This window comes from Pseudomyrmex gracilis, unplaced genomic scaffold (genome assembly GCF_002006095.1).
Source record: "Pseudomyrmex gracilis isolate BER0280 unplaced genomic scaffold, ASM200609v1 scaffold_28, whole genome shotgun sequence".
In the NCBI taxonomy this organism is placed as follows: domain Eukaryota; kingdom Metazoa; phylum Arthropoda; class Insecta; order Hymenoptera; family Formicidae; genus Pseudomyrmex; species Pseudomyrmex gracilis.
The window spans coordinates 653,435-667,906 of record NW_018020612.1 but is presented as its reverse complement, the minus strand read 5'-3'; the positions used below and the strand labels follow the sequence as shown (position 1 = coordinate 667,906).

The following is a 14,472-nucleotide window of genomic DNA, read 5'->3' as shown; positions in this document are numbered from 1 at the left end:
AGCTGTTAAACGAAGGACGATGTCAACGATTTCTACTATTGTCTAAAGTTCTTTTTATGGCCTTCAGATGTCGCGCTAAATTAATATCTAGTAGAGACACTGGTTTAAATCTTTTGATCTGATGTCAGATATGTCTGATCGAACTCAGAGACTCATATCTGACAGAAAGGTTAAAAATGTGACTAAAGTAAAGTCACGTGACTAAAGTAAGGTCACGTGACACGGAGGAAAGGAAAGATAACACGTGACTAAAGTTATGTGACTTTACTTTAGTCAATTGCATCAGAATATCTGTTATACATCGATGAAAGAAGAAAAAACACGTGAAAAAATATAGGAAATAGATGTTTAAAAAAAAACAAGCCAAAAAAATTTATGTTGTTTTTTCTTATCAAAGTATAAATATGTCGTAAAAAACGTGAATGCCGCGGATAAAGAAGTCTCTTTCTATTAATGTGCCGAAGTTTACTAAAATGCATGGAAACTTTATGCTGCCGCGTTAATGTATGTACCATTAACGTAGCTACTTACGAACGGTCACGTAGAAAATTGAATTTTAACAAGCGGTCGTTTCCTAGATTTTCCAGTGGCTTTTACAGTTTCACTCTCTCAGGGAAAGGGGCCGTCGATTGCTCGCGCAAACAATGGGACGAGGCGCACGTTCGCGGATGTATCGCCGGCGATTTCCCGGCGGACATTATACATAATTAGGAGCGCGGGTACCGAGACGGGGAGCAAAACAATGGACGGCTCTTTTCGCATGCGACTAAATACGTCAGCGCTACGGTAATTGGCCGACAATTACCAGCAGTAGAACCGCAGTAGCGTTAAGATAGTATAGTTCAGTAGCGTACACACGCAAATATGGGAGCAAAACTTATCTAGACGTAATTTATTTCAAACAAGGCCGAGAAAGAAAGAAAAAGAGAGCGAGAAAGGTTGTCGCGTTATGTGACTCTGACGTTGAATTAGCGACAACTGCGGAAAGATAGGGTTGCGCATTCTCGTGTGTAAATTTTTCTAAATATATTTTATGTCACAATCTACAAGAATTAGAAACAAAATTCAGATTTTTTGTTTATCAAGAAGTATTCCTTCTCTTTTTCCGAAAGAGAAGACTTGTCTTTTCCACACGATCCGCTTATCATTTCTCAAGAAAACGATAAAAGGAAATGGAACATAACAGAATCTGTTTCTCTAAAAAAGCTCCGACGACGGTGGCACTTTAACGGTATTTCAACGTCGATATCGATCAGGAAAAGCATACGAGGCGAGATCCACCGACGAGATACACGTGAGACGCAGCGGGAAACGTGGCCTGTCGTTGCTCGTCAGGCAACCGGAAAGAGAGAGAAAGAGAGAGAGAGAGAGAGAGAGAGAGAGAGAGCGCTACAATATTTTGTTCTTTTTACATTTGCGTCTTCTCTCTTCCCCTCTACACTGCCTCGGCGCGACAGGAGGTTCATAGAAAATTCTATTATTCTATTCTTATCACCGCGCTGGCGCGTGGTGCCTGGTATCGACAGACGGATACATAATGCAACGTGAGTTTCCGAGCTTGCGCGCGCGAGCGCGTACCTACCGGATGCGGCCACCACCGAGCTTGCATACTGAGCACCAAAGGCCCCATCCACACGGAGCCCTCCTACAAAACGTGCTGACTCGTCGTGACAACTCGTCGTCGTTCGTCCGGCCTCTTCTACGTGGCCGAACGTGCCGTGCGACGTTGATCGAAGAGAGGGTAAAGGCTTGACGTCTTTTAGGAACACCGACGGCGTTTCAGGCGTGCAGCAAGATTTCCGTGTGGCGGCTTCTTACGTAGGCAGGAAGATACATCATCTTCGGACGTGGGACGTTGTAAGAGAGGCCGCGATACGTACAAGAAATGGACTCACGGACTTGTATCTACTTTCCATTTGCCTGATCGAAGGATTTATGGGCGTTCCGCTTTTGAGATTTTGCACTTGATAATTCGCGTGCTTTGCCAATTCCGTGTAACATTTGACAAAAATTGATTGAGTTGTGCACCTGTCCCGCGATCGGGTCAGGTATTCGCGTTTGCATTTCGAGATTTTGAGATGTAGTTTAATTTACACGTAACGGAAATCGTGGCGTGTACATGCGCAGAGGGAGCAAAGATTTGACATATGCGCGAAATTCGAATTGCCGTGTGCGCGTCGACGGGGGGTATTGTTTTAATTAACGCGCGCCGTCTCTGCTCGCCCCGCGCCGTCGGACCGGCACGCGAGACTAATTCACCTTGTGCAAGAACAATGCATCAGAATCGACACCCGGCCGAGAGCGCAACGTACACACACGTATCTCGAGCTCACGCGGTGCCGTTGATTGCGTGTCGTGGATGTAACGCGGGTGGATTTGCGATTGAAAGACGACGACGGGCTAGCGCTTGGCTGTGAGGGTGAAAGAGCGTCGGAAATCCTACTGCTAATTCAATGGGAATGAGCGCGTCATCGAGTCACGAGCGTGGGCGCCGCCCACGACACGTTGCGTAAACGCGTATTAATTCATTATCGGCGCGCGATGGCATAAACGCATGAATAGAACGCGCCGCGATGCCGTTTTTAATAAATAAAGTTGCTTTGAAGAATTGCTCGGCTTTGTATTGATACAATACAAATTATATAAATAAAAAAAAAAAACAACTGCGAAGCAGCGGATCAGAAAACAACAATCAAATATTATTTTGGTTTTATTTTAAGCCATCGGATTGAAGAAAAATTTTGTTCGGCGTTTACGCGCGTGTATTGCGCACCCGGTGGAAATATAAGGGAGCTGTGATTTGATTTTTGTGGTTCTGTGCACTCTTATAACTGTCCGTGAAATCACAATGAGTCAGCTAAGAGAACGCGTTACTTTGGGTCAAGACAATGCGACCATTTGCATATGGCACTGCTCGCCTTAATTGCGGCCGCGACAGTGGTGTGACCGATGCGATCTCTGACGCGGTACACGCACACATGACAACGCAATCCTTTTGTGAGCGGCCACGTATTCGTTTGTTCAGGCACATTTGTCTACAAACGCGAACCCTTTCAATTAATTGCTCTTGGAGACACGTGTAAAACGCTTGTTAAGATTTGCATTGTCAGGAAGACGTGAAAATATGTTTCTATAATTCTTGCAAATTGCAAAAATCGCAAACGCGTGATAGAAATGTCAAAATAATGGAATGCAAATTCTGTACACAAAACGCGATGTACCCTATACGTAACCCAATGCATAAGTAAAAATTAATAAAGTTTATTTAAATTAAAAAAAAAAAACATTGTAAGCAATTGTAGTATAATTCTTGTGAGTTCCGCGCTATTCCGCAATCGTGTGCTAATTTTATCGAATTCACGCGGCACGAAAATATCCGCTGAAATCGAAGTCGACAGATTACCGCGTTATTACACTTGCGCCGAGTGCAACGTCCGACTTTCGCACTCGAGCGATTTAAATTTAGCCGGCAATGACATTTCGCATTTGTGCACTTCCATATATTGTAAACTACAATTGCGAAGAGTGGAATACTTATGCTCTACACTTACCCTCTCTTTTATGCGTGCGTTATATAACAAAGGAAATTCGCCGCAGTAAAGAAAAAAAACAACACTGCAATTTTTGTTCGATGATATCGGAGAGAACTCTATAAATATCTAAATATTATAATCAGAAAAATAATGTCTGTCGACGAGAAACATTATACTTGACATGTTGAATTATTCAATCAGAGGTTATACCATCGCGAGAATGCAATATTGGTGGCGTGATAATAAAACGTTTCGTTTGCAAATATTAATCACCGTATTGAGAGTGGAAAGTTCTAAACGCACATATGCGATTTGCATACGTGTCACGCGCGTGTCGTGTAATGCGAGAACTTATATGAGAGAAGTTTTAAATGCTAATGTGTGCCTACGGGGCATTAAGGAGGAAAAAATTATTACAAGTTATTCGAAAACAATATATGATACGGGGAAATTCCTCTGATAATTATTACTGATACTTACGTGCGCACCTGTGGCAATTATCTACATACGTCTTTCCTCCGTTTCACAATTTGCAAAACAATTTGTACAAAAAGAAAATTGCCACAAAAGTTTCTCACTCGGTTCAAATATTACACATTTTTATACGTATGTACAGAAAAAAGTAACACACACTTCTTGCTTTATCATTTTTCACGAGATATTGTAAAAATCGTGAAGTCCGTAAATATTAAATTCAAATTCACTTAATTGCATCCGATGTATAATTTGGTCGAAAAAATAGTCTTCTCGAAACAAAAAAAAAACGATGAGAACCACTGCGGTTTCATGATGATTGTTGGATTTGCTTTTCTCTCTCTCTCTCTCTCTCTCTCTCTCGTTCTCTTCACCTCTCCTAGTATTACAGCTCACCCCGCGTGCACACCGTTGTATTTCATTGTTGTGAACGTATGCAAATTGCGATCTCCTCCCCCCTCTCTCTCTCTCTGGTCGGGACCGAGTATCAATTCTAACAGAATTAATTCGAGTGCAGTCATTGTTTTTTGCGCGTCACAAAAAATCCTCTATACGCGCGGGCAACATCGCGTTTTGTCCCGGTGCACGGAACAATATCCAGTTCATATGAACGGTTACGCGCACGTCGCCGATCTCTCTCCTCGACGTTTGTTCGGCCTCCCCCGTTTGTCTTCTCTTTCTCTCTCTCTCTCTATGATGGCGAGATCTCGTTTGCAAAATTGAACCGCAATTGGATCGCGGACTCGATACAACGTCGTCAATCGATCGTTTTATTGATAATTATCGTTAATGTTTCTCGCGCTACCGATGTCAGCGCGCGAAAAAAGCGAACAAAAAAAAGAATTGTAGAAAGTACTGCAACGTCCGTCGCTGCAATTTCGCAGAAACCGAGCGAGTTGTTTTGCCACACGATAACTTTCAATGAATAACCTCGCTCTCAGTAACAAATGGCACTGTGACTGTGTCGACGATGAAAAATACAATGAATATCTCACCTTTCTAAGACTGCACACACACACACATATACGCACATTCTCAACTCACTCACTTTTATATACACGTACGCAAATTATTACAATTGCAATTGAAAATATTTTAATTCGTAGCTTATTTGTTGGTAATTGAAAACACAATAATTAAAATTACAGAGATGTACTACGTTTGCGAAAATATTTGAGCACGGAGACATATTTAAGATGCTGTAAATATGTTACGTAAAATATAAACAAGCGCTAAAGTGATATTAATAATATGCATTACGTTTGATATTTATGTTGCAGAAGGATGACTTCACCGCCGTCAGCTCGATGCTGCGCCAATATCTCCCTGAGAAAGATATTCCCTATATCTTAGACATCGATCTCGACTTTTTCAGTACCAAAAACCCATTCAAAGATCTTCACGAGCGCGTAAATCTCTACGACAAGCTGGCTCCTCTCTTTACATACGAAAAGGCGGAATCGAACGATCCTGAGGTAAGTTTAAGTTTTAAATTATTAGTAAACACAAAACTAAACAAATGAAAAATACATTCGGTCGTTGAACACACATTGGATTTTGCGAGAAAGTATCAAAATACGACGACGCAAATCACGATCGAACTCCGAGTGGCTTTAGAAGCGATGAAATTTTAGCGAGTTAAGGGAGAAGAGAGGATGAGAGCTACCGACAACAAGCGGAAGATTTGCGAATAATTAGATGGACCGACAATGGTTGGAGGTCCCGTGGCAAGCCGGATACACAATGTGGCCTGCCACCGGCGGAATAATAGACAGAGAAGAACGACTTTATGGGGGTTTTAGGATTCGACGGACATAATGGCACTGTCCTATTGTCTACGTAGCTGCAGACTGCCAACATCCGCCTCCGGGGTCGACCACTTCGGCTCATCTGCATACCAGTTTGCAACCCTTCGGCTGTTTAGTTCCGAGCATCGAGAACGCTAATTCCGGCCCCGACCGCGCCACCGCTCGTTAATAAATTTCGATCGCGCGCTCTATTAGCGTTTCGTGAATAACATATTATTATTTGACGAAATAACATATTTCAGATTCAATTCAAATCAAAACGAGATACGCGGTTAACTCGAATTGTTACGTTACTAATCTCTGGAAATTTTAGACATAGACGTGGGATTATTTGTTATTTAAATTATAAAACGTCAAAAAAAAAAATTGTAAATCTGGTTTGTGTAAATACACATTTTTAATGCATGGCCGATGTTAGTATTCCTATAGTCGTCGTTGCTTACAAAGACGTGGTCATTGATTCGAAATGTTTCCAGACATTTTATGATTTCCCAGATTGCTCGTAATGTGCAAAATGACGGTGATGTTGATAAACGATAATCCAGATTTATACTCATCCGACAGTAACCGCGGACAAATTTTCTCTGCTATTAAACCAAACGATGCATGGAACAGTCTCAGAGATTATCTCCCGATCTAAATTCAATAACAAATTGAATCTCAAGGTGCTCATGTTATTGAGTTTTACTATCATAAATGATACTTACATAAATTGTTTAAATTTTTTTTGCTATTACTGTCTTTCCCGAATAACAATAAATTGTTAATTTTCGCCGGACTACGTACTTCGTGAATTTGCATTTTTACAAATGAAATATGATTTGCTGCGATGTGTATATTATAATTGTTAAATCAGCTGAATTTCGTGAATAGCGCTAGTCGCGTTTGTAGCTGTATTTACTTAATTACCGGATTATGGTAACTAACATCATGCGTTGAATGTGGAATAACCAATTTTGCTGGCGAAATGGAAATGTTAATTGCATCGCCATTAGAGTGCAACAGTATGTCATTTGAATTCATAAATAAATTATTAACAGATTTGTGATAATAGATAAACATACGCACTGTATATAAGTGTGTGTGTGTGTATATATATATATATATATATATATATATATACACATGAACATTTATATATAGTATATATATAGTATATGTATTATCTCTCTATCAAAATTATCAAAAATATTTTAAAGATTTCCCCTCGTCCAGCTGATTTAAATTTCTTTATAAATTTGCGCTTTACAATTCGCGTATCATTTCAGAATTATTATTTACACGCATTTGAAACTATTAATTTCAAATGCCAAACGATTCAGCTTCTTACCGTGAAATCTCGACTCAATCTTGCGATGTGTATATTAACTGGCAATGAATCGGTTCCGCGAGAAAAGAAGCAAGTTCCATTTTTATACGTACATTGTTCTCTTTGAGTCGCTGCAGATCTTGACGGTGCCAACGGTCAAAATAAGCGATGCATGTAGAAGGGAGAACCGATTCATTGCCGATCGGTGTATTCCTGAGCGCAGAACGTACTCTCAAGCATTGATATTCGAAATTGCTCACAGTTATGTTAATGTTGCGGATTATCGGACATTTAAATGCGCGCTGGTTAAATACTCGTTACTTCTTGGATTATGCGTACCGTGTCGGATAAATCCAGTTTCTGCATTCAAGCATGATGACAATGACGCAACGCAAGAGAACGATGCAACTGGTTATGTCATCATTGCATCCTGAATTTATTTCGAAGTCTATAATATTCGTTTTAAATGCTTTTGCTTCAAAAAAGTGAACTTTTTACTTTTTTTCAATCGTTCTTTTGTTAACATAGTTTTTTCCGTTATTTTCTTTAAGCAAAAGTTATTATCTTTAAGTGGAAGTGGAAATAAAGATATTTGAGTAATATCATAACTTTGACGAGTTTGTGTACGTGTGCGTAGAAAGATCGGTCATTCATAGAAATGCTGTAGTTTGCTTGGCTATATGCTTCTTCTTTCTTTTTTTTGCATTTACGTGTTTGGATTATACATATATAGACGCAGACCTGATGATTTCGATTTAATGTATGCAGGTCAGACGGGCGCTACCTGTCTTACCCTGAGAACTCGACGGTGCATTGTGATTGTAATCGCAGGTTGCGGGTCACCCCGCGGCCTAACCAGGGTCAGGGTCATTCCTGAATTATTTAAATTTTACGCAACCCACATTTCTTCCTCCGGGTTACATACGTACACCGCGCTCTCGCGTCATAGTCTGCGCGATCTTTTGTAAAACATAATATGCTATATACGCGCACGCACACACAAAAGAAGCTGAATGCAATGGAGTCAATTTCTTGTGAGAAAATCGCAATAGCCTGCGTTCACGATTAAAATTTATTTCTTATCAATTCCATTATTCTTTTTATTTGAAATTATCTATAATTTCATATCTTTGAAACACAGACATTTCTAAAGATTTATTTCGATTTTTTTTGTTTACACGAGTTAAGAAACGTTTTGTCACACGTGTAATACAATTACGACGAATATAGCAAAATTCTTTAACGACGAGTAGTCCGAAAGTCTGATCGAACGCGTTTATGCTCTATTTGGCATGTTTTACAAACCGCTTCGCATTACAATTCTTAAGAGCGTCAACGACGACGTTTAGATTCATCGACACGTAGACTTGGACGGGTGACCCACGGAGCGCGTATTTTACGCTACTCCTTTCTCAGGATCTGCCACGCGATGTCCCACTGGGATCCCTGCGAAAGGAGAAATGACACGAGCGGGGGGTCCGTTATGCAAAACGGGGTCCTTTTTCCGGCCGCCTCGAATATTGATGTATACCCCGTGCATGTAGATGAGCGTGAGAATGCAGTGGCGGATAGTAGCACGATTAAACGAACCGGAAGTAAGCTCCTAAGTCTTTTACTTTTTTACGGACGCGTTTCTTTCTTTGGAAATTATCGTCATTGACTTTTGCTTCACGTAAAATCATTAAAAAAAATCAAAATATTTTAAAGAAAGCTTGATGGAATACAATTCGTGAGTATGTAATATTGGGATTTTATATTTGTAAACAAAATAGACAGAAAGAGAGAGAGAGAGAGAGAAAAAAAAAGTATGCAATTTGAGTATTACAGTTTGTTACATATAAGCAAATATATATTGTGTTTAACTATGCGTGAGATTCATTCGAGCTAAATTGACACTCATAGTTTCAAAAGCGCGGATGCAACCTATATCCTGCATGTATATATCTATACTGACTACCAATTCCGCTAGACAATTTATTGGATTGATCTAGTTGTACAACCACAGAATATTCTTGGTAATATTGTATATGGTAGGTATGTGTTTTTGTCCAATACGTATTTACACACACCTGCCGTGATATTGTCACTCTGTGGAAACAGGTTTTAAATAAAATGCTACTTTTTGTACAAGTATGTGTGTTAAAAAACAGATATTCTAAACTCGATTTTTGATAATTTCGTGATATGTGACGTTTTCAAAGATACTCGTCAATTTTACTCATCTGGTTTGTTCCGTTAGTTGCAAGTCGTACGAAAATCCGAGACTACGTAGCTTCTAGAAGGTAGAAGATAAAGAAGCAAAATTTAAAGAGCAATAATATGTCCTTTTGGTAACATTTTATTGTTCCTGTTTTCTCCTATTCTCATCTCGCTTTCTTTCTCGCGTTCTTTCCTGCCGTCTCTCTCGATTCTACACAGCACCCTGCTGCCGCTGAATATCTGTTTAAATCTGCACGAGATACGGCGCGTAGAACGCGCGGGACGGAGATAAACAACAAGGAATTAAATATACAATAAAGTGCGGAGTCCCGGACAGCGAAAGGGCGTGGTGGGGTGGCAAAGTGGGAAAAAGAGGGAAACTCCTTTACCGGTCGTGCGCCATTCCGCCTCGTACAGCCTCTCTCGTGCATCTCCCAACCCTGGGCCACCCGCATAAATAAATCCAATTGGCTCAAATAAAATGTACGAAACGAAGTCGCGCCAATGGCCGGCGTATATTTTATTTTCTCTCATTTCCCCCTTCCTCCTCTTCCTCTCTCTCTCTCTCTTTCTCTCACTCGTCGCTTTCGTTCTTTATCTCTTTTTCTTCTCTATCTCTCTTCTTTCTCTCGCACGCGCGCGCTATATCTTTCTGTACTCGTCCGTGATTCTTTTTCTCTCGTTTTGCTCTCTACGTCCGCTTCTATCCCCGCGACGACGGTAGGATAATTCAATCTCGACTTTTCACGGATTTCCCATCAAAGGAGACACACCGGTTACGAGACAAGATTTCTCTTTCTCAGCGCGTCTGCAGTTGCTCTGACTTTTTGAATTGAAACCGTCTCCTTATTTCTTGTTCGTTCTTACCAACTCCAAGCCTTTTCTGCGGGCTTTCCGTTGCCGCGATATACATATTTCAAGTTTTCAACTCATGTCGACATTCCGCATTAATATGCTGAATATTCGTCTTAAGTGTAGTTTAAAACGTTCTAAATTTTATAGTAGGCAAAATTGTTTTATTTAATTATAAAACAAAATATGCCCTATTTGTTTTATGAAAACTGAGAGATATATTAATATTTACATTTTTTTGTATAGCTTGGAGATTAACAAAATAATGAAAGAGTCATACTAACATTAGTTATTTGTGATCACCGTATCAAACATAAATTCATAAACTATGCTTCTTCGATATATTTTTTTATCACTGTATGAATACAAATAATGTTCAAAAGGAATAAATAAGAAAAGAAGACGAAGAGGAAGAGAAGAAATCTCTATTGAGTACAGCTGATATTTACTTATATTCTATATGGACCAAGATACGTGCAACAGATACGTTTCTTCATTAACAAGGCGCTTGGTTCGCGTAGGAGGAGAATTTTGTTGAGGTAGGTCACTTTCGTAATTGCCTCCTCTCACGGAAGTCTCAGGATCTTCCAACTTGGGTGGAGGCGGAGGTGGTGGCAGCGCGGTAGCGATCCTCTTCAAGGTCGGCGCTCTCATTCCCCGCAATTAAGCCCTCCGACAATTAGATCGATAAACGCAAGGAGGTGCCTCTTTGTGCTTCTCCCGTGCCGTTTATGCGCTTCGTGTAACACAGCCGTGACTTTCTTTCTTTTCTCCCTCTCTTTCATCCGGATTCCACCAACGATAATGAATTGCTGAAATTACAGCACGTTAAAATCGGTCTGAGATCTCTTTAATAACATTGCCTCCGTGTTCCCACGTGTAATCTTCGATTAACTAAAATACTTAGTGTTTATTACAAGAGCTATAACTCGAAGAGGGAGGAAGTTGAACAAAACCTCAGTAAAAAAGAGTATATAAATAAAATATATTTACAAAAAATAAGGAAATAATGGTACTTTACTATAGTAATTTGTGTTTTTTATCGGAAATATGATATGATACTCTTTTGTACATATAAATGTCTTATATGCAAGCAAATATTGAAACATGTAGTACATTTAGTAGATTTAATTACACATAAGAAGATGTAGAGTTTTTTTTGACTTGGGGTGTTTGCAAACGAGTTACAGTATGTATTTTTATTACACCCGGCGAAATCTTGAAAAACTAGATAAGAACCAACATCGCCATCTATCGTGAGTGATAAGAACGAAGGTTTCCTTTGCAGTTTCCGGAGAAGCCGCAATCCCGTTGGGTGACGTGACGAGCGACATCGACGCCATGCGTCCAAGATGGCCGCGGATCGTTAAACGGTCACGCGCAAACTCCTGGAAGGGCGGGGGGAGGAAGTGGTGGGATACACAGAGGGTTGGTTTGAGGGTGTCTTTGCTTCTTAATAGGGTTGAAGGGTAAAGTTGTGATCTCAGATCGTTACAGTCCATCGCACCCTTTTCACTCAACAGAAGGCGCTACATGCGTATGAAGTGTCATAGTAATTAACTTCTAGTTTGCAAACTTTTATGTTTTCTTTTTCAATATAAAAGTTTTTTTTCACCAAAGTATATGATAACATTTTTATTTGTATCTACTTCCTCCTTTACAAATATACGCGATACATTCCTTTTACTTTAGATATTAACACGTTAGCTGCCACGCCGATCCCCATCCACAAACCAAAAAAGAAACATCTAGCGCCGGTCTATGGCAGTTAACCATTTTTGTTAAAATACGAAATAAATATCTATACAATAACTATTTATATAGAATAGTGAAAATGTATTTTGTATCTTAGTAATATCTAAAGTAAAAGGAATGTATCGCGTAGCTTGTTAGAGAGGGAAGCAAATACAAAAAAAATTTTGATAATATAAATAAATGCCATGTTTTTGGTAAAATTCGCATACACGTGACTATCACAATATATAATATGAATAGCAACTTCATATTACAAAGAAAAATATTTTTTGGTAAGATACAACTTGTGTGACAAACCTGATGTGACTGAATTAGCCCCAGTCTCTTCTACATATACAGTAGTATTTTCCTCTTTCCATGTGTCTTTCTGGAATATAAAATTCCCGTAGACGAGCATATATATACATATATATACATATATGTATATTTTCGTTTAGACACACGATATAATTGGTTATCGATCACCTCGAATATCGAAATATATGTGGCTGGGGCAAATTATACGACGGCTGAGAGGGTAACGAAATTTTCCAACATGTCAACGACCAGCATTCAGTACACTTCATGAGCCTGGCAAAGGTTATTGCCCTTTCGTCGAACAATTGCAGAAACGATGACAGTGGTCATTACTTTTAAAAAGGTGTAAACGTCGTTGGGCGCGCATACGGTCGTGCGTGTTTGCACTTTTCAGCATGTAAAGAGTTCTTGCCCTCTGCGCGCGGAAGTACAATACTGTGCTTTTTCTTACCGGTATGTACATGCGCGCACATACGTATTTACGTGCGCGCTAGATGAAATGAATGCGATCGTATCGCACATGTTAGATAACGTTACGTATTGACGCGTCACGCGTTCGACACACCATATGATGGCATCGGAAGTCGCGTCGTTTCAATGGAAACTCTCATCGTCGCACTTTTACGTGGCGATGCGTGAAACTGCGCACGTATAGATTTCAACCGATTGTTAGCAGAATTGAATAACGATTTATGATATACCGCGGATTAACGACGCGATCTAACTTGTTCTGATCATCAAAAATTACTTTTTTTTCAAGTTTTACAATACTAATTGTATCGACAGAGGAAAGTTATGAATTCACTCGAGTTGTTTTATCTTTTTTTAATGATCTTTCTATTTGTTAAATTTATAGAAAAAAATCCGACAAAAAGTTACAATATTTTTCGTAAATGCAAGAGTTTTTTGTATATGAAATTATAACTATCGAGATTATGTGCACTTTGGCTTATAACCTGATAGATGTACAGACGCGCGTCTCTCGATGACACGTTGATTAAAACTATACAAGTTACAATGAAAAGTGACTCTATATAGTTATACTTTATTGCTGCATTTAACGTAAGATAAACTACGGTTGCGTAGTCTATGTACATTTGTTCTATAAATAAATTGCTTACATGTCGCAAAGTCAACGCGCACGAATACGTGATACAAGACTCCGCGCGTGCTATCGATCTTGTTGGTCTGGAGCGATCTAGAGCGATACGTGTCGTGACACAGAACGACATTTTCATGACAGCGATTATTTCCGATAGCGACGCACTTGCCAAAACTCTGTGACAAAGTGAAGCGAACCGCTTTCTCTCTTGAGTCTCTGCGAATTATCGAGGTCGGAAAAGACTGATGTAGTATGTGTCCGATATTTTAGCCGCAGGTATTGTATTACAATTTATTATGCGTTTGTTGCACGACTGTTTGGAAGAGTCACAATCAAATATTGTGTTTTGTTGGCGCAAATTATCGTATTTCATTTAATCAACGCTATTGCAGTATTTTGCACATGGAGTTTCAATTGGTTGATTTTAAATTATTCTAAACTTGAGTGTCATTAAGAAAAAAATTAATAATCTAAAAAAAAACAAATTTTTATTGCGAACTCGAGATATCTCTAAATATTGATTATGCAAATCCGATCGAAAGAGCGCGCGGGACTAAAGACACGGACTATTTCACCTTTTGTTAAATGATCGCTGATGACTTTGAGCGACGACGTCATAGATAAGAATAGAGAGAAGATCGTTCTGTTTGTCGATTCAAAGACTGACGTGAGTATCGTTTGAAAAGCGTCTTGATTACGCGCAAGATAAGTCGTCTTGGGAATCTCGGTCTTGCCGCAACGCGTAATGCGAATTCCATGCTGATTGCAAGGATAGTTATGTTCCCCTCTCCAACAATCGGCCCATTATCGATAGTCGATGTTGCGCGGAGGAACGCGTTACGTTTCGTAATGAATGAGATTATCGCATAATAAAAGTAACATCGCCGTTATGTAATCAGTTATTATGTGTGCATCGCTGAATGCACTTATTGTTAAGTTACTGACATAATCGTCGTTGTGGTAAGCGGCTCGATAAAGTATCTCTGGAAATTATGAAAATAAATAAACAATCTTCCGCGCGAAATCGTTTCGAATAGACTTTTGCGAATAACTTCGGCGCGAATGACGAATCAACGGCAAGTCTAAAATCACTGGACATCCAATTGAACGCACACCGTGACACGACTTTTGATGTCAATGACT

At 39.6% G+C, this 14,472-nt stretch overlaps 1 protein-coding gene across 1 annotated transcript in view; it reads left to right on the top strand.

Moving 5' to 3' along the window:
* The window catches only part of LOC109852344 (UPF0489 protein C5orf22 homolog), a 434,876-nt gene that overhangs the window by 267,300 nt on the left and 153,104 nt on the right, over positions 1-14,472 (top strand). The window contains exon 5 of the mRNA XM_020423423.1: positions 5,288-5,482. Within this exon, the coding sequence (XP_020279012.1) occupies positions 5,288-5,482 (195 nt within the window). The remainder of the gene's footprint in view (positions 1-5,287; positions 5,483-14,472) is intronic.